The 27228-nt window shown below is 41.1% G+C and overlaps 4 protein-coding genes across 5 annotated transcripts in view; 3 read left to right on the forward strand and 1 right to left on the reverse strand.

Moving 5' to 3' along the window:
- Positions 1-512: 512 nt before the first annotated feature.
- On the forward strand, positions 513-11023 carry LOC306711768 (structural maintenance of chromosomes protein 6). Of its 2 annotated transcripts, none has more exons than XM_079180802.1 (27): positions 513-612; positions 783-945; positions 1142-1277; positions 1674-1779; positions 2116-2252; positions 2801-2862; positions 2989-3069; positions 3165-3266; positions 3424-3543; positions 4252-4350; positions 4553-4699; positions 4921-5009; positions 5667-5831; positions 6220-6398; positions 6664-6865; positions 7019-7133; positions 7355-7515; positions 7705-7840; positions 8040-8120; positions 8290-8460; positions 8580-8717; positions 9161-9306; positions 9490-9615; positions 9779-9884; positions 10057-10209; positions 10327-10424; positions 10638-11023. In XM_079180802.1, the coding sequence occupies exons 2-27, from the start codon at positions 802-804 to the stop codon at positions 10729-10731; spliced, it is 3294 nt and encodes a 1097-aa protein (XP_079036928.1). In that variant the 5' UTR covers positions 513-612; positions 783-801; the 3' UTR covers positions 10732-11023. The 2 variants fall into 2 exon arrangements, with proteins under 2 accessions (XP_079036928.1, XP_079036929.1); XM_079180803.1 differs by having other exon boundaries at positions 522-607.
- Positions 11024-11294: 271 nt separating this feature from the next.
- LOC306711164 (required for drug-induced death protein 1-like) lies at positions 11295-14943 on the forward strand. The gene is made up of 2 exons (XM_079179971.1): positions 11295-11659; positions 13800-14943. The coding sequence occupies exons 1-2, from the start codon at positions 11357-11359 to the stop codon at positions 13935-13937; spliced, it is 441 nt and encodes a 146-aa protein (XP_079036097.1). The 5' UTR covers positions 11295-11356; the 3' UTR covers positions 13938-14943.
- Positions 14944-15107: 164 nt separating this feature from the next.
- Positions 15108-26157, reverse strand: ak9 (adenylate kinase 9; the record flags this gene model as incomplete). The annotated part of the gene is made up of 32 exons (XM_079180705.1): positions 15108-15316; positions 15452-15566; positions 15664-15766; positions 15860-15958; positions 17040-17209; positions 17351-17547; positions 17684-17901; positions 18056-18202; positions 18394-18595; positions 18721-18937; positions 19056-19274; positions 19651-19863; positions 19942-19995; positions 20127-20346; positions 20675-20793; positions 20889-21143; positions 21232-21438; positions 21555-21691; positions 21936-22130; positions 22402-22537; positions 22638-22756; positions 22920-23221; positions 23323-23462; positions 23642-23743; positions 23986-24060; positions 24503-24613; positions 24834-25001; positions 25081-25193; positions 25317-25413; positions 25496-25548; positions 25627-25690; positions 26050-26157. The coding sequence occupies 32 exons, from the start codon at positions 26155-26157 to the stop codon at positions 15108-15110; spliced, it is 4884 nt and encodes a 1627-aa protein (XP_079036831.1).
- Positions 26158-26734: 577 nt separating this feature from the next.
- The window catches only part of fig4a (FIG4 phosphoinositide 5-phosphatase a), a 35803-nt gene continuing 35309 nt past the window's right edge, over positions 26735-27228 (forward strand). Inside the window, exons 1-2 of the mRNA XM_079180804.1 lie at positions 26735-26873; positions 27028-27140. Coding sequence (XP_079036930.1) covers positions 27078-27140 — 63 coding nt within the window. The 5' untranslated portion in view covers positions 26735-26873; positions 27028-27077. The remainder of the gene's footprint in view (positions 26874-27027; positions 27141-27228) is intronic.

Below are 27228 nucleotides of genomic sequence, written 5' to 3' on the forward strand. Positions count from 1 at the left end.
TTCCTCCTTGAGGTCGTTAATTTCGACCAACTTCTCCTCATTGCCTGTATGAGCACATTGTAGTTGCACCCTAAGAGATTTAATTTTTTTCTTCGACATATTTATATTTCTTCCTTACACTGTAGCTTACTGGTGTCTAATGAAAGTCAATAATAACTATGGAGAAGTAACGTCTGGGATATGCTTGGCTATTTGCCTTTGATGATTGTGTCTTTGAGTCTGTTTCTGAACTGACGTCATTTGTGACGCACTGCCTTTAATCTTGCCTTTAATCCGGCGCATGTTAATGACGTAGGCAGTTAATGGCGCATGTTAATGACGTAGTTTAACGCCAGCTAAGCTAACGTTAGTTTGTTAGCAAAGTTTAAAAAATGCGGGATCTTGTCTTTCACGAGTTTCAGTGATGTACGACTGTTAAGGATAGTTAAAGCACCGTGTACGATGGTCATAGGTGTCTGATGTGTCTGATGCAAAAGTATTTTGTGAACTCGCGTAACCACGCGAGATTACCCCGGAAATACTGGGCGCGAATTTGACTATCAGTCGTCCCATCGTCCACACTCCTCCCACACCAACCTCTGTTTGTGTACGGCTGCCTTTCACTACGGTAAGGTAAGCAGTCACTCCATAAACTAACATGCCAGTCCTTCACTAATTCTTACAACGACAACTTACAACTGTCGGTTTGCGAAAGTCATTACAAACACAAACAAATAGCATTACGCTGGAGAACAAGAGATGCGGTTTAAACTATGAGCTTTCAGTTTCGTTTCTCCTCGCAGTTAGGTTTAGGTGACCAAGATGTCGAAAAGGAAAAGCAGCTCTGTCAGTGACAACCCCAACAAACGGGTCAGACCTGCTGCTGCTGCTGCTGCAGCGGAGGAGGAGGAGGAAGACGTGGAAGATGAAGATGTTGACCAGGAAGATCCTCTACAGAATGGACAGGTATGTGCTGTCAAATGTTTCTGAAACATCCTGTTGCTGCAGGGACATTATCATTTATTTCCCCTTTTACTCTGTCTTGTCTTAACAGATTCTCTGATAATGATAGAACATGTAAAGACGCCCATCGAGTATCATTTCTATATGTTATTATTGTAAAGTAAACGTGAAATGACATGCACGGTTCCCCTGCGTTTAGGTGCAGGGTGCCGGTGAGGTGGTGAGCGATGCAGGGATCGTGGAGAGCATCACACTGAAGAACTTCATGTGTCACTCTCTCCTTGGCCCCTTCACTTTTGGTTCCAATGTCAACTTTGTGGTCGGCAACAATGGAAGTGAGTGCAGCCGTCAGGCTAATAGATGTTTAACTGAACTGAATGAAGATGCATCCTTGTTTCCCATTTCAGAAGCCACGTTTTCTGAAGGTCTTGAACTAAAGTGACTAAAAAGCCCTACATTTGCCCTAACCTGTTATATAGAAATGTTTGACTTTTGATGTCCTATAGTTCCTCACTTAAAAACCACACGTAGGAAAAATATAAACGCTCCAACACACCTATGTGTTACACTACCTGTGTAATGTCTTAAACCTAAATCATGTATTGATGTAAACTTAAGTCAGGCATTTACTCTATATCTAAGTTAACTGTCCATTTTGTGTCCTTCTTGTCTTTCATCTAGTTCTTTTGGTTATTTCAGTGTTTTCTGTGCACTAACTGCTTGTTTTACAGGTGGAAAGAGTGCCGTTCTGACGGCTCTCATAGTGGCCTTAGGCGGGAACGCACATGCCACAAACAGAGGATTATCCCTCAAGGGTTTTGTGAAGGAAGGAGAAAGGTTAGACCTTGCACCACATCATGTAATGTCCATCCTTGTTGCCTTCAAGTGTTTGTCCGTTCAGGCAGACATTCCATGAATGTTGTCCTTCAAGTTCTTCTCACTCTTCAACTTAAAAGATATTCTGGTGTAAACATATCTTCCATGAAGGCTTCTTTGACAAAATGTCAAGTATCTATTGTCTTTTATCTATGAGAGAGTGGGACTCTCAAATCCCATCATGTTTAACATTTATTTAAGTATCACATGTAAAAGTTACTTGTGTTAAAAGTTGCATTTTTGTAATCGCAATAGATTACAAAAATGGTGTGTTACTGTGTGTTACTCTTTCCTCAGCTCTGCTGATGTATCGATCACGCTGCGTAACAAAGGAAGGGATGCGTACAAACCCGAGGTGTACGGTCCAGCCATCATTGTAGACCTGAGAATCACACGGGAGGGGTTGAGAACCTATAAGCTGAGGAGCAAATCAGGTAAAGACTGAAGAGCTATACAGTTCTCTCTTTTTTTTTTTTTTTAATATTTTGGTAAAAGTACACTGCTTCCTCAACAATATATAACATCTAAGTAGTCATTTTAAATGTTAAACACTTTCAAACATTTATGGTTGGAACCTGTAACAATATTTCAACCATCGGAAGATTTTTGGCAGCTATTTTGGTAATGCGTTCATCACAAGTAAACAACTGGTGGCTTCAAGTCTTTTCCATCTGGGAATCTGCTGCTTTTCCATGTCTGGACATTATAGTAAAATATAGCAATTTGTCTTTGTCACCTTAGGCTCATTTTCATAAATTTCTGATATTTTATAGACCAAAGGATTAATTTATTGATGGTAAAAAAAATGATTAGACAATGATGAGACAATGATGAATGTATTCCTGTTCACATGTCACGCTGATGACAAAAAGCAGAATAAAGCAAGAGTGAAAAAGAAAGGAAAGTTTGCAAATTACTACTTCTGATAGCTGTGTGAATCTATATTATTAGCAATTAATAAACATATTTTTTCCTCTTATAGGTCAACTTGTCTCAACCAAAAAGGAAGAGCTGTTGTCTATCCTGGACAATTTTAACATACAGGTATGAGTTATGCATATCACATACATTACAATGTTGTTTAGTCTTCATTACAACTAAATGTCATCCTGTGAGATAAACCTGCTGTTGTATTGGTTAGAGGAAGTCATTATCACCTTTCCTCCAAAGGTAAACAATCCTGTGTCAGTCCTCACTCAAGAGATGAGCAAATACTTCCTCCACTCCAAAGGAGAGGGGGACAAATATAAGGTGATTATATTCAAACACATTTAAAGAAGAATGTTTTCTCTTTTGTTTTTGTGAACTTTAACTTTGATTTATAATTTTATTTATTCCTCTTACAGTTTTTTATGAAAGCTACCCAACTGGAGCAGATGAGAGAGGACTTTGTTTACATCAAAACCACCAAACATGTCACAGAGGATAAAGTTCAGCAACACAGTGAAGTAAGAATCCCTTTGGCTGACACTGAACTATACTGTTAATCAATTTAAAGGCTTCAAATAGATCCAATGTTTAATCCTTTGAACAGCAAGCATAGCTATTCTTCTTTTTTAACCATGTTTTATACGACCATACACAATCATTACTTTACTGTTTCAGTGCTTGAAAGACTTGAAGCGAAAATACGTGGAGAAAGAGGACCGTTACAAGAACATGGCATCTTTGGATGAAATGCACACCAAACTGGAGGACTTGCAGAAGCAAATGGCTTGGGCTTTGGTGAGATAATGTTCTCCGATTTCTTTTCCCAGTTTTGGATTTCAATCTCCTTTATCCCCTCCCCCGTGTTCCTATGAAAACGGCTTAGTGCAGTAACTGCTTTAAGATCATTCATCTAAATTTTATTGACTGAGGCTGAGGGCGTTTTCATATTGGGTACGATTGATTTGCCCGAGTACGAATGACCCCAGTCTCTGTTCAGGTTTTAAATTATAGTTGATGTTACGTACCCAAATACAAACCCAGATGCCTCATCGTCAATTTGTTTATCGTACTACGGTTACCTTCTAGACACGACCAAGGTGTATAAAGAGCACACTAGAGACCACGGTGACCACCACGGAAAGCCGTCTTATTGATAGCTGTCATTTTCAAGCGGTTTCACGTTATTCAGTTGCAGAGACGCGTTGGGCTTTTAAGGAAATAATTACGAGGTCCGCACCTCTGTGACCTCATAGCTTTCCACGGCCAATGCGTTTGTTGTTGGCTACCGGACCATCCCTTCAACTCCAGCAGGCATCTTAAACACACTTCACAATAAGATCCACATATATTAATATATTATAGATCAGACCATTATGCTAACATTAAACTACTTACCTGAACCTTGCCCGAGATCACATGGCCAAGTATGTTACACAGTGTTGTCCAATCAAACAGCCAGGAGTCAAGTGTACTCTGATGTGAAAGCGGCCTTTCATGCTGCAGGTGATTGAGATGGAGAAGGAGTTGGAGCCAATGAAAGAGAAGCTGCAGTCAGACAGACATTCGACAGAGAAATATGATGAGAAGGTGGATGAATGGAAGGTATGCTACTTTTTTAGTATTCTCCATAAACTCTATGTATTTAGTGTGTTTTTAGAATCACCAGTCATTTAATAACTGCTTCTGTTTGATAACTTACACCACGACTTTGCACTTTTCTGCGCATAGCCCTCTGCTATCCTCTAACCTTTAACCCCCCCCCCCCCCCCCCGCTTCTCTGATCTGTGTTTATGTAATAATACAGAATAAGGTCGAGGAGGCTGAGAGCAAATCTAGGCAGATCCAGGAACACTTGGAGGAGATCACACAGCAAGTCCAGGAGCTACAGCCCAAATGTGCCGAGCTCAAGGCCGAGGCCCAGAGACGAAATACCCTTCTCAAGTCTAGCGAGGTCAGAGTTCAGATGATGCGTTAGTCCAGACGATACAGTCAACTGGTTCAGTCACTTACATACGAGTACTGCAAGTGAAATGAATACGTCTTCCACAATATAAAGCAGTGTATTGGTTCTTCCTTTCTGCTCATCTTGTCAGATATAATTAAGGTTATTATAGTGATGCTTGTTGTGTAACTGACCAGTGTTTCTAATATCCAATTATGTGTGTGAGCTAGGTCACTGTGCACAGATTCAAGGCCAACCTGAGGGACCTGGAAAAGGACAAGGTTCAGCTGTCCTCAAGGATAAATGATCTCAAGCTGAGGTACCACCTCATTTTGTTTTCATGTACTCCGTGTTCATACATGTATTTATTTTGTTGTTGACTGTTGTAGAATATTTCTATGTTAATCGGGAGAAGAGAATGTTATTTGCAAATCAAAATAATACAAGTCTTCAAATCATTCAAAGTTGTCCTGTTCCATTTATTCTCTTACAAGAGGGAGAATACCCAACACAGCTCTTCACACCGTCTGTGTTGGAAGCATTCTTCAACATCAGTTCAAATCTTCACAAACTATATACTTAAGCAGAAACAGTCTCCGCCTTTAGATAAGTCAAAGATGTCTTCCACTGGCTTCTCAGTCTTCCATTTTCCCATGATCTCATTGCCAGATACATTCACGTGAACCTAAACATCCCCAGAATAGGAAGAACCCCCAGTGTGAACCCTTTCTCACCTTCCTGTGTCTGTCTTTATGGCCCTCTAAAGTAAACAGTAACACTCAGTACCTGGCCTGTTTCTAAACCATGTTTAGACAAAACTATCTGTTTCTAAACCATGTTTGTACAAAGCTAAATGTCTCTAACTCTGTTCTTCTAAGCCGTAACATGTTTCTAAACATTTCATGATACTGATATATATTTTTGCCATTACATGACTCCCCTGTGCTTTTTGTCTTCCTTCCAATTGTTGCTGTAGCATCAGTCAGACATCGGGAGCGGAAAGCCAGGCCAGGACGGAGCGTATGAAGCAGATACAGGCTGAGCTCGAAAACAAGGATCACCAGATCGCCACTCTCAGCCAGCAGATTGACCAGTATCAGCATGTCTGCAACCGTGCCAAGGAAGAGCAAGGAAAGATCGGGTAGGGAACTAAAACTGGGCTTTGAAGACAAATACATGTCCGCAGAATCACAAAGTGTTGGCTCAAGAAACCCCACTCTGTGCTTGACAGTTGAAGTTGAGCTGGAATAAATGTATTATTGTTGTTGGATAAGAATAAAATATCTGTTCTGTCATTAATTCTAAATGTAAATACAACAGATTTTGGTATTCCCTGGTATTTTAGTCCAGATAGGCCTAATAAGTCTTACAGCAGTTAGGCATTGAAACATTGATGGGTGGACCAATATAGATTATTTGCTCCCTGCCAGTCCTAAATAAACTCAATTAGAAACAGATGAATTAGTCTGTTGGATACATACGGCAGTGGAATAACTGAAACAGTAACACCCGCCCCCTTCTGTCCTCAGTAAAGAGCAGGAAGTGCTCAAGAGGTCCATTGATGCCAACAGTAGGAACCTGCAGACTATGGAGAGCAGTCGGTCCAATCGCCTGCGGCGTTTTGGGGAGCACATGCCTGCACTCCTCAACGCCATCCAGGAAGCTCACGGAAGGGGCCAGTTAAAGCACAAACCTCGAGGACCTCTGGGTAAGACTTGGTGCCCAATTGTGCGTTGGTCAACATTTGTATGTTCCAGGCCTGATTCCTTTCTCACCCTATTGAATCACAAAATCATGCATAATGAGACACCCAATGTGACATTGCCTGGCAGTGTAATAAGATACATATGTAATATAGATGTATTCTTCCTTTAAAACCTGTAAAAAAGCCAAAAGCCCAACCAAAAGGTGACGGCTGTGAAAAATGCTTCTCTAACTTGCTTTCTCTTCTCACATTTCCTTCCCCTCTACAGGTTACCTCATTAGCCTGAAGGACCCAGAGCTAGCCTTGTCTGTCGAAGTCTGTCTTAAAGGGCAACTGCAGGCCTTCACTTGTGATAACCACGAGGATGAGAAGGTGCTGCAGGGCCTCATGTCCAGAATGTTCCCATCTGGCCGGAGACCTGCCATCATCACCAGCAATTTTCTTTCAAGAGTCCATGATACAAGATCGAGGTGAGCTCATGGACAATATTCACATGCTGGTCCAGTTTTGGTAACGCATTACCTGTTATCAAATCTACACAGCTTAGTTTTAGTCTGTTACTTCAGGGACACATTTTGCATGAAGTATCACTTAAACAACACTGGTTTTGGTCTTTTTGTCAGGGCCGTCAATCACCCTGAATACCCCTCCGTGCTTCAAGCTCTAGAAATTGAGGACCCAGTTGTGGCCAACTGCTTGATTGATCAAAGGGGGATTGAGAGCATTCTACTCATTAAGGTAACTGCTTGTCTCTCTAGCTGAAGTTACTGTCCACTCAGCATTTTCACAAGCCATCTTTTTGTTTTCATTTGATTAAAGTTGACTAGGGTGTGCTACACCCTTACAACTGTTTTAGATGTAAATGACTACCAAGTTGTGAAACATCTCGTGAACAACACATTAGGTGCAGTGACATGAGTTTTGTTCTTTACGCTGTGTGTGCACTTTTGGTGGTGTAGAATCGAACAGATGCCCGGAGAGTGATGCAGGCCAGAAACCCTCCTCAGCACTGTAACCAGGCCTTCTCCAAGGATGGAGATCAGATCTTCAATAACCGGAGTTACGCTGCTGAGCAGACCAGAGCCAACTACCTCTCGGGAGATGTTGAGGAGGAGATCAGGTGTGTGTGTGCAGTAATACTCTCTTTGACTTTTATTTGTCTCATGTAAACCTTGCTATCTTGCTTGTTGTATGTTTAGCTTCCATTTTTGAAATATACACACCGTACATGTCCCAACAGGGAGTAGTTGTAAGAGATGCTTTTATCTTAATACCTTCTCTGTCTGCTGGTTCCTCTTTTTACTCTCAGGCACTTGCAGAGGGAGATAGAGAACCAGGAAGCTCAGAAATCTCGCTTCCAGCAACAGATGAAAAAGCTCGATGATGACATCAAACAGAACGAAGGGCTGCTGAGAAGAACCCAAGTAGAGCAGAGGACTATCAAAGTAACCCTTTTACCGCTAACACACAATTCATAATGATAATCCCTTCTGTTTTCTAGTATCAGACAGGCAAACTGATCATTATTATGTCCATAAACATTTGACCTTTCAGTTGGAAAAAGAAAGAATATAATTGAATTTCCAAATCAAAAGTCTAGTATTATACACTGATATATTTAATGAATTTGTTTATTTGTTCCAGGCCACAGCCACAAAGCTACAGCTGGAGCTGACAGATCTACAAAATATGGAAGAGCCTCAGTCAGAGGACCTCAATCCCCTGGTTTGTACAGAACACATCAGTGCAGCACAATAATCATCTCAGTAGATACACACAGAGGAAAGACAATATGGAGTATTGACTGAAGGAAACGTCCCACATAAATGTATGATTTCCAAATAATCAGCACAGACGCCTCAGGTGATATGATACTCTCACCACTCTACTACAGGAGGAAGATCTTCAAGAGATTGTCACTAAGATCTCGTCCAAGCGTGCCGAGTACGATGAGGCCCGAGCTCAGATGGCTGAGTTCAAGGCCTCCTATGAGGAGGCAGAGCAGGTGTACAAGCAGCACAAAGAGCAGATCAACACTGTCGCTGAGGAAGCAGACCCAGTCAAGGTAATATATCAATGTCTTGTCATTGGGATAAAAGAAAGATTTAGATCAGCATCCCCCAGAATACTGGGTGAAGCTCACGTGGTTGCTCTTCCTGTGCTCGTCCTTTTGTCCTTCTACAGGAGGAGCTGAGTAAGGCTGATCAGGATGTGATGAAGTGCAGGCATCACAAGAAACACTATGACGAGAAACGCAGCGCCCATCTCCGCAACATCCAGACCCTTGAGGCCAATCAGGAGAGCAAAGAGCAGGAACTTCAGGTGTGCCAAACAGAGATACACGGGGCAACTGGACGCAGAGGGCTTCCTCGCAGGGCTGCATGGCTAATTTAACAGATGAAACCATTTTTTAACATTTTATTGAGCATTTATGCTTCTGCACCCGCAATAACTGTGGCCGGGGCGTTATGCATACAGCTGCGAGGCAGTAATTGTATTTTAATACCGGAGGGTGAGCTGTCTGCTTTCAGTAAAAGTAATAGTGTTTAAATTAAAGTCTGAGATCAGAGAAAAACCTTCATGAATGCACAGAGCACACTTATCAAATGTGTGGTTAGCATTTGCAGTATTCCCACAAAAGCATTGACGTTGTATTTTCTTTGTTTTTGTGAGGTTGAAGCACAAATGTTACAATTTGTGTACATTTTTAGTACCACCTGCTTTGAGTCTCAGAAACCAAAGGTTTGTTTCACCCTGCGGTTCAGACATCTGTGGCCAAGGCCACGGAAATCTGTCCAGAGCGCGTAGAAGTACGACGGACAGCCCGGAGTCTAGACAGTGAGATCAACCGTCTGAAGGTGAAGATCACGACCCAGCAGGAACAACAGGGGGACCGCGAGGAGGTTGTGAGGTACGTCCCTTAGACCAGGGTATCACATGACAATGTAGTGATTGAGCTGTAGTGTCATGACATAAGTGTAAGCATTAGTTTTACGTCTTTACACTATTATCAAATGTCTCGAATGAAATGTAATCTTTTCTTCCTTTTCTTTATAACACAAAAACCTTCATTCTTTCACCTTCCCATGTCTAGGCAGTATCATGAGGCTCTGGAGAACTACAAGAACATGGCACAGCAAATGAAGTACCTCAACAGCTTCATCAAGAGTCTCGATAGTGTCATGAACCAGAGACTCCAGGTGTATGCTGAGCTCAGGAGGTGAGATGTCAACAAATTATGTCCAGGAAAATGACGAGAAATGAAAAGCTCTTTCATTTATATTCATATTATTTATTTTCGATCGAATGGATTAGCAAAATCAAAAAAAGAAATGTTAGTTGTGACACTTGTCTCTTTGTGCATATGGCCCTTTCCTCTGCAGGTTCCTGTCGGCCCGCTGTAAATACTACTTTGATAGCATGCTGGCCCAGAGAGGCTACACTGGAAGTATGGCCTTTGACCACAAGAATGAAACCCTCTCCATCTCAGTAAGACCAAACTAACCAGACTAAACGATATAGCAGCAAGGAGAAAAGTCTAAATGAGAACACGTTGCATTTTTTTATTGATTGTCATCACTCTTAAAACCGCGAGACATGCCTGCCACAGCTTTTTAGCCAGGTTGTGTAAAGAAGAATGATACTGATTTCTCCTCTGAAGGTGCAGCCGGGCCAGGGGAACAAGGCTGACCTGAGTGACATGCGCTCTCTGTCCGGAGGCGAGCGCTCCTTCTCCACCGTTTGCTTCGTTCTCTCTCTTTGGGCCATCACGGAGGCGCCTTTCCGCTGTCTCGACGAGTTTGATGTTTACATGGTAATAAGAGACCGTTTTCGTTGATCTATTGCAAGTTGTGTCTGAACAAGAGCATCAAGAGGGAGAAGGAAAAGTTTGGAGAAAGTTCATTCGCGGGGTTTTCTTTTCTTCCATTAGGACATGGTGAACAGGAGAATATCAATGGACATGATGCTGAAGGTGGCTGCTGGTCAACGCTACAGACAGTTCATCTTCCTCACTCCACAGAGCATGAGGTATTCACTGACACAACCTCGCTTATCAAAGCAGTTACACCACCCGGTTGGGATTTGTTCACTTAGTTACTGCATATTCTCTTAGTAAATGAGCTGTGATGAAGTAATTCATTCGGGAGTAAGGCCATGGGGATTTTAGTAGTAGAAAGAGCATCAGCCACTTCACCTTAAAGGCACTCACATCTTTGTTGCTCTTCTTCTTTGTTGTTTCAGCTCTCTTCCAGTGAGTAAAATCATCAACATCCTCCGTCTCAAAGATCCAGACCGTGGCAACAACACACAAAGAAGTCAAGACGAGGAGCAGTAGTGTTGCTATTCTGGTTTCAGTCTTAAGAAAGATTACTTCTCTCAGTGACCAAATGCAATACATATTGTTTAGAGTTCTGTTTAATGTTTCATACTGCAACACTGAACGTTGGTAGCAATTAGTTGTTGTAAGCACTATTACACAATCCACTATTACAGGGGTTACTGCACAGTAAGGGGTAGTGTTTTTATATCCCCGGCCAATTGTTAAATGGCACGAAAACAGGCATGTTGAAGAGTTGTCCGTCATTGTAAGAAATATTTAAAATTCATTAAACCAAATTGAGTTAAGAGACAAATGCAGTGTTTGTGTTTTCTTTATGCATCAAAGCATAGTTCAGGACATTTTCCACCTCAAGTCCAACAGGAGGTCATAATTCACGTTATTGCAATTATTGTTATTGATGTGCATTGAAACATTCAACTTGAAACCCTATGAAGGTCAGCCTCGTGAAGAGGAAAGGTTTGCACCTTTAAGGGCTTCGTGCCAAATCCTCCACACGAGGCGGTCCACTGGAATGCACTTCCACTGATGCACATAACATCTGTTGACAACATACCTGACCTCCTGAGGAAAGTGGTACTTTTTTTTATTACATCCCAGAGAGCTGCAACAAGCAGACACCATGAAGCCCAAATCTCTTCCATCAAGGTTGTTTGACGGAAATTCTGCGTCAGGTGAAACTCTGAATGTGCGAGCAGCAAAATATCAACGGCATGTGGATCACCAAGAGAGTCTGTATCACTCTGACCACGATGACAGCCAGTCAGTGGCAGACAACGGCAGACAAACTGAGAGGAGTCACAGAGAAGTTCATTTTGCATTTCTGCCAGAGAGGTATGAGCCGCTGGTGGATGAGGAGGCGCGAGTCAAGGCAAAAGAAGAGAAGAAGAAAAGGAAGAAAGAAAAGTACAAAAAAGTCAAGAAGGTTGGTGTTGTTGCTTTACATTTTCTTGAATTGTTGATATTCAATTAACATGAATCTGTGTGTGCATTAAGGTACTGTAATAGTTTCACGGTGGTTAAGTTCAAATGTGAACAATTGTTTTCAACATGGCGTTAATCAGCCTCAATCAAATTGTTTTATTAGATACATTATTTAATTTCATAGAAATTGATCTACACAAATCTATTGCCACCATCATGCTACAAGTTATTCCAAAAATATTTAATTTGCTCAGTATGGGCTGTTTTCGTGTTTTGTGCTGTTGCTGCATAATTCCCATTCCGTTAGTGGTTATTGAGGTAATAACTAGTCGTAAAAATGACGCAATTGAATTGTGTACAGCTTTAAAGCTCACAAATCGCTAGACGGTCGTAAAATGAAACAAACTTAATCATCCCAGTGGAGCTTAAAGCTTGCAGTTATAATAACATTTACAGCTCTTTCCTCCTTTGGCAACGAGCACCAGCTCGTCTTTGATCTCTGGTCTTAACTTCTGGGCTCACACAGTCATTAGTCTGACTGGGTCAGTCACTAAAGAGCTTTAAAGATTCATATAGGTCCCCTCTCGGTCTGTACAGACAACATGTGAGTTCCTCAACATTAGCAGTGGTGTGTTTACTGGACAGATTGCTTTATAATCTCAACTCGTGTGATCGATAAGTAAAGCTCAAACAACATAATTGTACTAATACTGATTACCGCTAGTTAATCAGTATTCATGTTTATCGTTGACCAGGCAATCTTTGTTTGTATTGAACATTAACAGACTCTTATTAGTAATTCATAGTAATAATATTGTTATTGTGCTGTAAATATACTGTTTTATATTACCATAGTTGGGTGTTTGACTCAACTTCCCAACGTATGTGTACCTATAGGGATGTGGAGTTTAATAATAAGTTCAACTGGAGTCATATTTACACACAATGAAAAGGATAAGATTTAAAAAAAAAAGTAAGATTACTGTTTTACATTTTGTTCATGTCCAGTGAATATGAACTAATGCAGTGTATTTCTTGTATGAAGATCCTTTATTGATCAAACTTTTGTCTGTTTTCTTGTAGTTTCCATTTGGGTAAGTTCAAGTGTGAACTCAAAATATAATATATACTCAATATGATCAATCAGCCTCATTCAAATCATTCTAATACATTGTTGATTATTGAAAAACTCTGGAACCAGTAAGATGATTCTACACTGTTGGTTGACTAAAAGTAATGAAATTATTGCCGATGCAAGTTTTATCTGAACTGAAATCAAGAGTCAAAATCACCTTTACCCTACAAATCAGAATGACTTAATGTGTGATTTTAAAGGGAAATGGCTTGTGAAGTGTTATCCCTTTTAACATTTCCACAATACCTTCATCAGTGAGCTGGTAATCATGTTTATGCTGAGCAGTAATCTGTTTTTTATGGCCAGAATGTCACGTAAGCAACTCATAAAATAAGTTGTATATAAGCTTCTTAAAAGTTAATCTTTGACTTTGGATATAGTTTGAAAAATGTATCTTTAATCAAGGTCCATTAACTAGCTTCTTTTAGCGTTGTCAAACTATCACCATACTATTTATACTCTTTACGCTATTATTATGTCATTAGTTTGGTAATCAGTTTTAAGTTTAAATATGTTCTACTGGTGAGTAGAGTCTTTCTTACATACTACACTGAGGAAGTAGGATTGTTTTTGCTCTATTTTTCTAAAACATCTGACTTCCTGTATCCGCTTCAGGCCGTTCCTGTTCAAATAGTGCAGCAGACAATAGTGTTCGCTGGGTTTTTTGTTTACATTTTAGGGATAAATAAAGACTGCGCCTGTCCTCCTGTGGTGCTATTGTTCGAAAGGCCCACATGAGCAGGTTTTCTTTGAACAGTTTCTGCCTGAATTCATGTCAAGTCTTAATTCCCATATTTGTTCAACCTAATTCTGTCAAAAGCACTAATAAAGCTTTGCAGGTGAATGATGTGGGAATACGGGTGATAATTACATGGTTGTGTGGTTTAATTCACCCTTGAATCCTACTCTGAATGACAGAGCAGCTTTCTTAGAATATAGATGACTGCACTATTGTTTAAGTCTGCAGAGTTGATGATTAATCAATGCATGTATGTTTGTCTTTCAGAATGTTGGCAAAGCCCTGCGCTCCACCTGGAAGTGTCTAATGCTTGGTCTGTACAATTTTGCCCTCAGCTACTCTACTCCAATCACGGTGGCGGCTACTTTCGTCCCGGACTTTCACCCCGGCAGAAACACGACCTGAGCCCGGCCACGTGTACCTCCTCTGGTAGACACTACACTGCAGCTACATACCAGTTAACCCGTGGACACTGACCAAAGACTTTTTATATGTTTAGAATATTTAAATATTTGAAATTACAGTTTTCAAAAAATTGTAATCAGAATATTCTTATTGAGCTGTAGGCACAATAAGGTGGTTAATAGGCCTCTTTCACAGCAGACATTTTGACTCGTCAAAGTAGTTTCTATTAATATTAATGATGTTCTAAAGAACTGTTTTGGTATTCAATATTTCTTTACTACACCTGTGCTTTTCTTACTGTGACATTTTGATCTTATCAATCGTTGTAGCTGTAATAATATACAGTTTTAACTAGATTTACACAGTTCATAAGAATTAAATAAAATTACAGATGGTATCTGTAAAATTGCTCTTTGCATAGACCCAATGGTTATGTAGGCTATGTACTCTTTATTAAACCTAAATTACATATTGCTCATGCACACATTAACCCCTAAAAAATATGTGCATTTTTCACTTGGAGAATGATTTGTTTTTCATCAAGCATCTCGCTGTTGTTTGCATGTGTGCAGAGGGATTATGTGAGGATGTGGCATCTGCAGCAGGACAGGAATGACTGGAACATTTACTGTATAGCTGCAGATAAAGTGAATCAGGGCGAAAACCCCCTTACAGGCAGGAAACAGGGAAGTGATCATCAGTGAAGTACGAGTGAATCAAGGCTGAAAGGGTGTGGACCGGCACAGGCAGTAGGAAACCAGGCTAAATACTCAACCCGTCTGAGCATCAGACAGATGGCCAGCAGACTACTAATGACTGATGGTGATGAGGACGGAGGCTTTGGGTACATTTCTGTGGAGTAAAAGTTAAAGATGATTCTCTAAAATGTCAGTGTTTCTGTACGTGTATCAGTTTGTTCAGTTTGATGTGTGATTACATTTTAATAAACTGTACAACAAAAGGAAATAATTTGTTAATAGTGGACAAAGGAGTGTGAAAATAAAGTAATAACACAAACTCGTAATTTCCAGAATCTTATTGAATATACAAAGACGGAAGCTAATGTAAAGAAAACAGAATTGTGTGAGGGAATAAAATAAACTCTTATTGCAGGTTGCTTTCAAATGCCTTTGTTGTCACACAATATTAACACAATATGAAATAGCACAGCTACAGCACACTGTTGGCAACTGCCGAGTGTCCCAAGCCCAGGAACCTATTTAGTTTGAACTCAAAGTCAATGGGACGTTCACCGGGAGACCGGTAGTTCCCTCTCATCGTTGAGCTCAGGTAGGGAATGAGCGCGCAGTCCTCTTCAAACAAGGCCAGCTTCTTTTTGTACTTCTTGCGGGTGTAGTCTGTGCTCTTGTTGTTGAAAGCTGTAAAAAAAACCCACAAGATTTAATTCACTAGTTGGATAAAACATAACATATTTGCAATCATAATTATTAAGTTCAAACAATTCACACATGATGTTTCATTTTGGCCTAAGGCAGCCTTGACACCCTGCCTACCTTTCAGGTAGAAGGCCACATAGAGGAGTGATGATCTTTGTATAGTGAGGAAGGGGTACTTTGGTTTGAGACACCCAACCGCTGTCATGGCCTTAATGACGGATACTGCAACACCCTAAAACAAAAAATACAGACTTTACTCAAGCAGGGCGGATGTCAAAGAGACTTCAGAAACATATATATCAAATTAAACGTTTGAGTTTGTGTCTGACCTGTTCCAGATAGCCCAACGTTGGAAGGGAGGTGAGGGTTATAGGTTCACACAGAGGTGGGACTTTAGTGGCCAGCTTCTGGTCCCAGTAGACTTCGGGTTCCCTTCAAAGATAATATTTCAACACCATTTCAACACTTTCTACATTACAAGTAGTGTAAAACGTTTCTGGAATACACAAAGACATAGCTCCGCACCTCAAAAACTTGTCCTGTTTCTGCTTTGTCTCAAAAATGTAGATCCTTTCTCGGTATTCAACAGCATATTCCATCTTTCCTCGAACCAGAGCTTCATACCTTGGGACAAGTAAACCTTCCGTGAATCGAGAACTTCCTCATACAGTAGAGAGTAGTGGGCAGTAAGAAGAGATCTGACACAAATTAAATCTGCTTGACATATTCTTACTATTTGTTTTGGCATGAAGTGGGACATTCTGTAGATTGCAGATGTTGCAGTTTTTTATAATTTACTGTTATTGATATTTACATGATGTGCTTTCAAAAAGCACTTTCTAAGGAATCTTCAATCTAGTGAATCAGGCCAGAGACCACTTCATAATTTACAAAAATGTATAAGAAAAATAACTAAAACTAAAATAACCTCTATTAACCCATTAATAAATTAATGCCAATCATCAAAACCCACACTGACTGATTTGAATCAACAGTTCTAAGAGTTTTATTTGTTTCTATTCACATAATTAGCTGTTTGGTTGGTACACAGCACATATTGACCGTACATATTTCTGTACACACATAGAAAATGTTTTCTCAAGAAATGAGAAAAAGTGAATAATCTTGTATGTGTGACCGGTAGATTTGAACGTTATAGGGCTGAATACCTGTTGAGACAAAATGGTGGAACTTGCATACAAAAGACTGCAAGTCCCAGAATGCACCACCAGCAGGCCAGTGCAGGCTGCTCATTACTGAAAAGTTGGAACACCTGCAGATGGAAGGGCTCTCTCAGAAAACATTTCAGCAGAGAGAGAGGCAAGAGAGATTCCAACTCATGGTGCAACCAAAGAAGCCACTGGTACTATAACGGGATTTTTTTTGTTGTGATGATTGTTTGTAGTCGGGAGTGTTTCTACAAGTCATGGGTGGTGGGATGGATTGTTTGACGTTTATTTACATTTTGGTTTAAACTAGTGCTTTTTGTGTTTGAAGGTTTTCAACCTAATGCAACCAGCTGATGCAACAAGTCAAGAACCAATAAGGAAAAACAAAATAAAAGATTGACTGTCAGACTGGAAAGAGTTGTCCCGTGCGTCCTTTGGGGGTTCATGTACCAGGCCGTTTCAAGTTGGGCAAGAGTTGAGAAAGAAAAAACACCTAGGAACTTGACAATACCCCTATAATGTTCAATATAACGTACCTTTGCTTTCCATCCAGATAAGTGACAGGGCAGAAGCCCTTCATCTCAACTTGCTGTGGGAACCTGTTTTTCACCTGAATCTCAGTGATCTTTCTTGGCAACAGGTGGGGTTGTGGGAGAGTGTGCGGGCAGCCAGGAGACACAAAAAGGTCAGGTGTGGCCAGGAACCGCTGTGGTTGAGAGAGCGACATGCAAATATTTGTATTTTGTTTATCCTGCACGATTTCATAGTGTGACATAAAAATAATTGAATGCACTAGATAGTGAAACATCAGTTTATTTGGACCACCTGTCGGCTCCACTACACTGACCTCTAAATGGTCTTCACCACACATCTTGTAATAGAGTCCCTTGTACTCAGCTGCGTGAGTTAAGGCTGCAGTTTCAGAGGAGTCCACCAGGTGGTAATGTAGAGCCAGGCAGACGGGGCAGTAATGACCAAACTCTCCAAGCTGACACTGCAGCTCCTTGGGTGTGATGCACAGTCTGTTGATGGAGGCTGCTTGTCCTTCAAAATCAAAAAGCAAAGGGAGGATGAACTATGTTTATAGATTAAATGTAAGTTTTCATTGCATACAGGGTTAGGCAGGTATTTTACTTTAAGTGTTTAAGAGCTGATTTCTGGATAAGCTTCTAGTACTTACCGCTGCTCGTCCTCCCGATGTAGTTGGTGATATATTTCATGCTTATGCTGACCTCGTTTATAATACTGTTCCCGATCCACCATTTGCTCTTCAAGCCATCGAGCAGGATCCAGTTCTGATATTGTTCTTGGAAGTGTTTCCTAACATGCTCCATCTCCTTCTTGTAACAGAAGTTACGAATGTGGAGGATCTCTGAGCTGTCGTGTGTCAGGTGAGGCCTGCAGTGGGAGGAGAGAGGGGGTACACGACACGTTTTCATACATTAACTTTTGAAGGTTTGTTATTTTAAAAACAGCTCTCATACTTGTGATTTCTGATGTGTTTAATAAAGATGATTATAGTTGCTATTGGTGTGTGTGTTTTCTCGCTTACTTGTTGGGCTTCATCTTGTCCAGAAGGCCTCTCCTCAGCACCTCCAGTGTGTCCAGCTCCAGCTCAAAAACTAGCATGTGAATGATGCTCCGAGACCCAATCAGCTCTGACTGCTTAAGTGTCTTCGGAAAGCCATCCAACACGTACCTGGGATTAAATATTGTCTTCTCAAACACCCTCAAGCAGCAATAAAAGAGTACAGCATGTGCGGATTTCTTGAGTAACGATAAAGTCTTTGGCTTGAAACAAAAAAAAAACACTTATTCTAAGCTAAAAGTTAGGATCTTTTCAAGCCTTTAGTTTGAATAACTTAATGGACCAGATGCCCCCCAGCTTACCCTTGAGTGCTACAGACCGAGTTCATGAGCACCACCTCCAGGCACTGAATGGCCAGTTCATCAGGCACAGCGAATCCCTGGGAGAGATGCTTTTTCATCTGGACAGCCAGATTGGTGTGCTCATGATTGCAAAGCACCGTACGCATAACACTGCCAATGGACAGATGGGCCAAGCCATATTTCTGGGCAAACATCTGTGCCACTGGAGAGTTAACGCAAAGTGAGAGAAATGCAGAACGTGAAGAAAAAATAATAGTGATGAGCGTTTGAGAAAGTGTAAAACAAACAACTCTGCTTGGATGATTTTGCAGCTGTCTTGAGTCTTACCAGTGGTTTTCCCAGATTTGGGTGGTCCAACAACTGCTATTTTAACAGGAAGGGTCTGGGTGGGCTTTGGCTGCCTGAGGTACTTCAAGGGGTTCAGCATAAATGTGTTGCGGTTCTCCTTAGACGCAAAGAAGTAGATGTACTGATGGAAGATTATGGGATATGTGGTATTGAGAGGCCACTGCGGAGACTGGAACAAATGTCTCTCTTTGTATTGCTGTAGAAGGGGGAGGTGTGTGTAGAAAACAGTATGTTAAAATACACTATGTACAAGACAGTAAGGCAAGTATTTGAAATAGAAAAAGACACAGTGGCCATTCCTAAATCACGCCTACCTTTATGGGATCCCAGCAGCCAAAGGCACTGTGGTGCTTGTAAGAGGAGAGCAGCAGCTTATGTGCCAGGCTGTATGAGATGGGTTGGCATCTTTGGAAGAGTGACTCCCTGTTGGTCAGCAGGGGCTGGATTATCCGGAGCAGCTGATGCCGCACCATACTGAGCTTGCGAGAGGAACTGATTGAGACTTTGGATATGTTTAGTTCACTCAGGAGCTCCTGATGATAGAACAGCACAAAGCAGAATACATGAGTTTATGGAAAATTACAATTGGTGAATGTACATTATGCAGACTCTCTGTAAAGCCAAAGGATGTGTTCTTGTAATCAGAGTGTAAACATGTTTGTATGTCTTTTAAGTATCTCATCAGACAACTGAAGACCCAAAAATACTTTTTAAAGTCAGATTTAATCGTAACGTCTAATGATGACGATTTGTTTAACTTACTACCTTGTTTGTTATGACTATTGTGAAACTACTGTAAAGCTTATGTAACTTCTATGTAATTCTCCCGACTGTGCCAAAATTAAATATTAAAAAGGTGTAAATAAATGTGTATGTCTGGCTACGTCATTAGGTTTTGTGTCTTTGTACCGTCACAGTATCGAGGCTGTTTTCATCCGTCGCATAACGATCTGCTATCTCCATCTCCAGCCTCTCAGACGCTGCCTCCTCAGTCTCCTCATCGTCAATGTCTTTATTCTCCTCCTCTAAAGGAAACTCCTCCTCCAGCATGGCCTCTATCTCATCCTCTACGTTACCCTCAGCTTCATCCTCCTCATCGTCTTCTTCATCCTCACCGCTGAGCTAATATGGAGACGAGGAGGAAGGAAGGTTAAGCAGTGATGGAGAGGGGATGACAGTGGTAATAATGAGTTTGTTTACCTTTGTTTTTGCTTCATTTGTGAGTTCAGCCCTTCTCTTGACAATGCTGTCCTCCTGTGCCAAAGAGATTTACTTGTGCCAGATACTCACACACAATCTACAGTCACTGTCAGGACAGACTGCAAGAATAATGCAGATAATAATGTTGGCAGGGAAGAAATTCTCCCGAGTTGTCACTTGCTTACCCTGTTCTTCTTCCGTAGATCACAAAGAAGGTTCAGCTGTGCTTCGCGGTGGTTGCGACGCACATGCCAGCTCTCCAAGTATGTCGGCAACAGACGCTTCTGGACATCTGTGACTTCCACCTCCATCATAACCACAACGTCAGGGAAAAGCTGTTTCTGCAACATGTACTGCACCTCATCGGGATTGTGAGGGAAGCCCTCCAAAATAAAACCTGTGGATCTTCAAGATGGAGAATGGTACGGTCAACAAATACTTTGTGTCGCCAGGTGTACAAAAAAAACACACCATGTACATAAATACATATATAATGAATGTAGGTAAATAAGTGTAAGATATGTATGAAAGGTCTGTATGTGAGCCCGGGTTTTTAAGAGGGGAGAGAAGCAGAAAGGGAGCATGCATGAGAGATTTATGTAATGATTTATTAAAGGAACATTTTTGGGCAGTTACGCTTATTGAGAGTTAATACTACTGTACATTACGTTAATTACAGTAATATGATGCATGGGGCAGGAAGAGAGTGTATTTTGTGTTTGTGTATAACTACATGTATGGCTCCTGTTTCCAGAATGGTGCGATAACCATATCCAGGATCTGTGGAGTCAGTGGATCTCCATCAGACAGGTAGGCTTTGATTGCCTTTTCCTCATCGGACAGAACCACTTCCTGCTGTAGACACACAAAATATCATCCTCACAGGCACCATAATACTGGAAATATTACTGGAAATCCTGCTACAGGGAAGTTTATCAAAAGCTGACCTCAATGTCATTTGTGTTAGCGGAGGTCTCTTCCCTGGCTTCCTCTATCAGGGCCTCCAAATCGGTAGGAGACTCCTCTGCATACTCTACCTCATCAGCATAAGGTACCCGCTTCTTTGTCTTGGCCATAATGAGCATTTGGAGTTGCTCTCTGAACTGAATATGAAAGATGCCAAGCTGCTGGGCGAGCCAGTCACCATGAGTGGTCTTGCCTGAGCCTCGGGTGCCGAGCAAAAAGATCCGCAGGACAGGAGGCTTGGATAGAAGGTGATAAGATACTTGTTAGGGACTTTTAGCTTTTCTTACTTTGACTTTTTCTTTCTCTACCTATGTCAGCTTGTACCTTGAGAGGCTCAGTCTGTGCAACAAATTGAACAGGGTTTTGAAGGAAGGAGTCCCTGGCTTCGGTGCTTGAGAAGTAGAAGGCCTTTTCACGGTACTTGGCGGCAATTTCATCCGTACACGGCCACAGAACATTTAGTGTTTTTAAGGCCACAGGGCAGAAATGATGGGTATCGCCTAATAACCTCTTGACGTTTGTGTCACCCTGCTTTCATTGAGAGGAAGGAGATGCTGTTGTTAATTGACAACTAAGCAGTAGGCCTGTAACTTCAACTGTAGTATTATAAACCAGTTTATGAAGTAAAAAATGACTTATTTACTGACTTCATTCTCCTCCTCAGCTGCGTCATTGTCACTGCTGCCTTCCTCGTCTCTCTCCAGCTCAGCTAAGGCCTCGATGTCCTCTGCCTCCTTCTCCAGGTCCATTGCTGACAGCTCAGATGATACATGCTCAAAGGGTTCTGAAAATCATGTAAACCAGATTGGATTAAGAGTTGTTCTTACCAAACACGGCATCTAGTAGCAGTAGTAGTCACATTATTAGATAAACCATAAAAAAAAAAATGTTTGTCACAAATATATAATAGTTATAATTAATTTACATGAAACCTGACTTTCCATTCTGGCCAATTAAAAGAGATAAGGTTTGTGGTGCAACTAAAAAGTGTGGACTGTGATTGATACTTGAAGAAAGGTTGAACTCACTCTCCATTTGATGGACCATCTCTTGAAGCAGGTCCTCAGGGCTTTTGTCGCCCATCTCCAGTACTGAGTGGACGATAGTTAATTCGGACTGCATTTGGTCCCATTCAGACTGAAACTGTTGCAGTTGCAGTTTGTGGTCATTCATCTCCGGGTTTTTTGGGTTATCCGGGTCGGAATGATCGGGTAGTTCCACAGCTTGAGCAACACATAATGGAGATGGAGAGAGTTTAAGACAGAGAGAGAAAAGTTTATTTAGTTCAATGCTGCTTTTAGGGTGCATACATACAGTATGGTTTGCAAATATAAAAAAAGGAATAAGGGATTTGAAACAATGAAGTGTTCAACTGTTCAACACAATTAAGTGCAATGACACATGAACACTGACAGACCTTAAATATACACTCAAGTCTACATATTTAAATGAAACAACTTTTTGTTTGTGATGAACTGTTTCTGTGTCTCGTACCCTGATTTCTATCACTGACTGTGAGACAGAAGAGGATGTCTGGTAGGATTCCAGCTTCCTGTAAGGCATCCATTTGGGAAATGTTGTTGGGAAAGTTGTCAAGCACCCAGCCAGCATTAGTTTCAGCCTCTTCAATCTGTAACATCAGAATTCAAGCTGTTTATAGATGCGATACATATATATCCCATCTCAAGCTTGTGTAAATGCAGCTGCCATGTTTCAGATTTTTGACATACCTCTTTTGCATGCTTCTCCAGTACCTCAGCACACAGGCTGAAGGGAGATGTGCTCATATGTTTAGCTTCTTCCAGCGTAGATAGCACCATGGCTTGTACCTCTGGATGATCCTCTGTCACTGAAAACAGCAGAAAACATTTGCCAATAAATATGGTATATTATGCTGGCACAGCTGTTCAAATCAATTAATATATAAATACTATATATGTATATGTATGTAATACAACAGTACAGGTGATAGTGAAAATCGTGATCATCTAAAAAAAAAAAAAACAACTTGCCTGAATTCTGCCCGCCAGCCTCCTCCATCTTCATCCTGACTTTCTCTATAGCGGTCTGTGTTGTCTCCTCTTTGATTTTGTCAAGCCTCTCCTGCTCAACCAATGCCTCCAAATCAAGCACCAATGCATTGTAGTGCTGAGCTAGAAGCTCACATAGAGTGCTCTTCCCGGCCCGTGGAGGTCCAATGATGGAAACTCTGCAAGGGGGTCTGGGCATCGGAGGAAGTAAATACCGTCGGGGGTTTGTCATAAACTTCTGGCAGGCCTCCTCAGATGAGAGGATGTACAATTTGTCCTGGAAGCTGCAGAGGGGTTGAAATGAGAGTTGGTTGACATTTTTACCCAGTCTCATTTGAAGCTGGATAGATTCCTTACCTGGCCACAGCTTAAAACGATCACTCACCCCACACAAAATTCAGGCATGCCAGGAATGACCTTGCCCTCCTTTAGAGCAACAGGACAAGTTCGGCTCCAGCGGCTCCTTCTCCATCTAAAGCCAGGGGCCGCTGTCCTGGAGGAGGACATTATTCCCACTAGGTCTTCCTGGAAAAGAAATGGATTTAGTGGAGAGAGTATGTTTGAAACGTCTGTTAGAGCATAGTTAAAAAAATATCCAGCAACAGGTACATTTATTGCATCACCATCACATTTGTGTTTATAGATGTGAGATATTTGAAATACATTTTTTTAATAAAATCAGAATGTGGTGAATAATGGCAGACCGTGTTAATGTCCTCTGGCAATTCTTCATCATTAGTCTGGTGGAGGAGGACTGGAATGGAGACACGCTTTATTGCCATGGATCCAAGACGGTACATTACAGACTAGAGACAACACAATAAACAAAATAAATCAGCCCACAGAACACATGGCTAGTTGAACATGTGCCACACAGACAGCACTGCTGTATCAAATTTAAGCCAGCGCCATGACTAACATTGCCTACTAATTAAAACATACTATGGTGAAAAGATACATTTTAACAGCATATGAAATTGTATTGTTTATTATCATGTTTGCAATACTGCAGCAGTGAAAATGGTGAATGTATCCCTAGTGTCTTTACTGAGTGCAGCTCTTCAGGTGGGTTGTTTCCATCCAGCTCCAACAGGTAGAGGGAGTTGTGGTCTGCTATGTAGGCCTGAAAAAAATATCAATTAACTTACAATTTCCTGGTCTGTCAGACCATCTCTTTATCAGAAGTTATATCTCAGGTAATGTCACACAAAGCATGAAACCACAGAGGATAGCAAAACTTTCTTTAATAGAGGAATACAACATATTTAGATGCCCGTATGATATAGAGATACTAGTGGCTTTCAAAATAAAGGTTAAACGTTTACACAAATATCTTTGACAGCACTCTGGCTTGAGAGAAAAAATCCCCCATCAGAGGGGTCTGATATTTATCGTGGGACTGCACATAATCCAATCACACAGATCATTAATTAATGTGTAAGAAATGGATGACTTCCTGTCAAACAATTAGCCCAATTTATAGCTGCATTATGTGCGGGGATATGTGCGTTTAACTTCGTAATGTGTGAGCCATTCAGATGTTTTGGAGCCTTGGGGTAACTCACCTCCAGTGGTCTGAGCACAGTATCCTGGTACATGTTGATTCTAAGAAAAGCATTTTTGGCCAAATTTTCTGGCGTCCACACCATGCGGCCAATAATATCCTTTTGGAGTTCCTGCAAGGAAAGCAAACCCACATTGTATAACAGGAAATCATGACAGACAGGCTTTCTTGTTTAAGGTTTAAAGCTTATGGTTGTGATAATAATTATTTATCGGAAAATAATTATATGAATTAGTAATTTGTTAATAATAATCTAAACCAGATTACTCTCTAATGCCAAAGACAGGACCGGTTAAACCCAGTGGAAAGAGGTGTTTTCCCTTAAGTCGTACCTGCTCCTCCTCATCCTCCACTTCCTCATCCTCCACTTCCTCATCCTTCTTCTCCCTCTTCTTGTTAAACACCTCCTCACGCTTCCACTGTTCCCTGTTGTACAGCTGGCCTGTCTCTGGGTGCTGCTTCAGACCCGACAGACGATTGACCAGGTCCTTGTCTGCACACTGGTGGAGGATGGCAGTGTTAGGTTCACAGATGTACGAACGTTTGTCAGAATATGAATGCAATTTAAAAAGGGGTTACCTTGATGTTGATGATGAAATCAGGTGTTAGTTTGAGGTTTCTGATCAGCTCGAGCTGCTCATGAATTTTCAGACACTCTTCTGACATGAACGGCAGGCAGCTCAGTACATACCCTGTGTAAAAACACATGTGTTATCAAGTACAAGCAGTGCTCACATACTGTAGTGTTTTGCACTGACATGTGCAATTTGAATACATGCCCACTATGCTGGAACTGATTGAGCTGCATGATTTACCATAGTGCTCCACATCTGGTGAGTTAAGTCTGGCAAGGATCAGCTGGAGCACCATGTCTTCTGGTACAATTTTACCCTCAGATAAGATATTCAAGAGCTAAAAGAAAACAAAAAAAGAAATTCATATGTACAGTATATATACACAAACACAAAAGGATCACTTCACCTTTGATACTCACCTCTATGCCTTGCTTTGTTTTATTTTCCAAGTGTGTGTTTAACATATCTGTGTCTGAAAAATCATAAAAGCTGATGAGAAATATCTGAATTAATATGGGACAAGGACCAGAAATACAACGATTGTACTTACCATCAATTAAGATACACTTCCAGGACTCTGCAATTTTTTTGGCCAAGGTGGATTTGCCAACACCCTGTCACAAAGAATACCACAACATTCATATTGAGTCACTGGGTTAGAAGGAAGGTATTAGAACAAATGCCAGTGTTTTGATGTGCTGTTGATCAGTTGTGGGGGCTGGTGGCAGCACTCTCCACAGTGTTGATACTCATTGTGTTTATTTATTTGATGTAATATCTTCAGGCTCCATGCATATTTGCGTATACTAGCAAATCCCAAATGATGATGGGACATTGCATTATCTATAAACAGGTGTGATTCAAATCAGCTTTACCCGAGGAACACAATTAATAGATGCGTGTGGAACCCATTTCTGCTTGTGTTTCATAATGTGTGTACGTGTGTGTGTGTGTGTAAGAGAAAGATAAATACCGGTCTTCCAACAATGATGAAGCAGGTGGGTTTGGCAAGAAGACCCTCTCTCTCAGCTTCATCTTCTATTAGGTTGTCCACTAAACGGTCTACTTGAGCTTCTTGCATATCAATGTGACATACAGAGAGATTAATAAGTCATAAGACAGAACAGTGATAGACAGTTTCTCAATTACTTGAGCGTAATTAATAATTATTTTTAATTAGCCACAAGTAATTTCTGTAATATTTTAACAGAGGTTGACTCACCATTACTTTGGAGCATTGTTATATGCTTTGTATCCATTTTACCATCGTTTGTTTACTAGAATAACGTCACCTTTAGGTTAACCTAACGTGTGTTGTTAATAGGCACCCGATACGGTTACCGTAGTTACTAACAAACTAAGAAGGGGGGGGGGGGGGGGGTCTTCCACGTTGAAGCTAGAAAATACTTTTTACTTTGAGACTTGAAAGTAAGTTTGCTGCGTTAAGAGGTGTGTATCCTCAGTTATAACTGCCATAAAACGTTGGAGCTGTTATCTGCCAATGAAAAGGCAAAATCGAGCACTTGATGCGTCAATTGTTAATCGCACTTTTCAGCCCTTAGAGCTTTTTGGGCTTTGCGAGCCACCGTATCAGTTGACACGAGCTCGGCCATGACAGTCACCTGACTAAAACAAAGTCACGTTACTTTTCACTTACGCGCTAGCTGTATTTACTCGGGCAGGTTACATACACAATTACTTAATAAAATAATAAGTTATTTAGGCTACCAGGGGAGATGCATATTATATTATCTGGGGATGAATTGTAGCTAACGCAGCTAGCTTGCTAAATTAATGGTAAGTAACTTTGCTTAGCTAGGAAATAGGAAGAAATAAGATGCACCCAGTGGCTAGCAGTGGCATGTTTACCTAACATAAGTATGCCTTGTCGCTTTTGTATTTTATGATGTGAAGTAACGGATTTGTACGTCGTGCTTTGTTTGCTTTGCAGCTTGTCTTCTCTACTGGGTCGTGACTGTTTGGAGAATACAGGGATACAAAATGCCTCAGTCCGCCGCTACCATCAGTGGGATCCAGAGGATGGTTCTGTATGAAACCAGAGCCGTAAGTCCGTAATGACCTGTATGCTGTTATTGTCACTTCTTCATAATGACTTGCAACACGTCTGATCAGTCGGTTCTTGGGTTACACC

The sequence above is a fragment of the Pholis gunnellus genome (assembly GCF_910591455.1).
Source record: "Pholis gunnellus genome assembly, chromosome: 19".
NCBI classification, from domain to species: domain Eukaryota; kingdom Metazoa; phylum Chordata; class Actinopteri; order Perciformes; family Pholidae; genus Pholis; species Pholis gunnellus.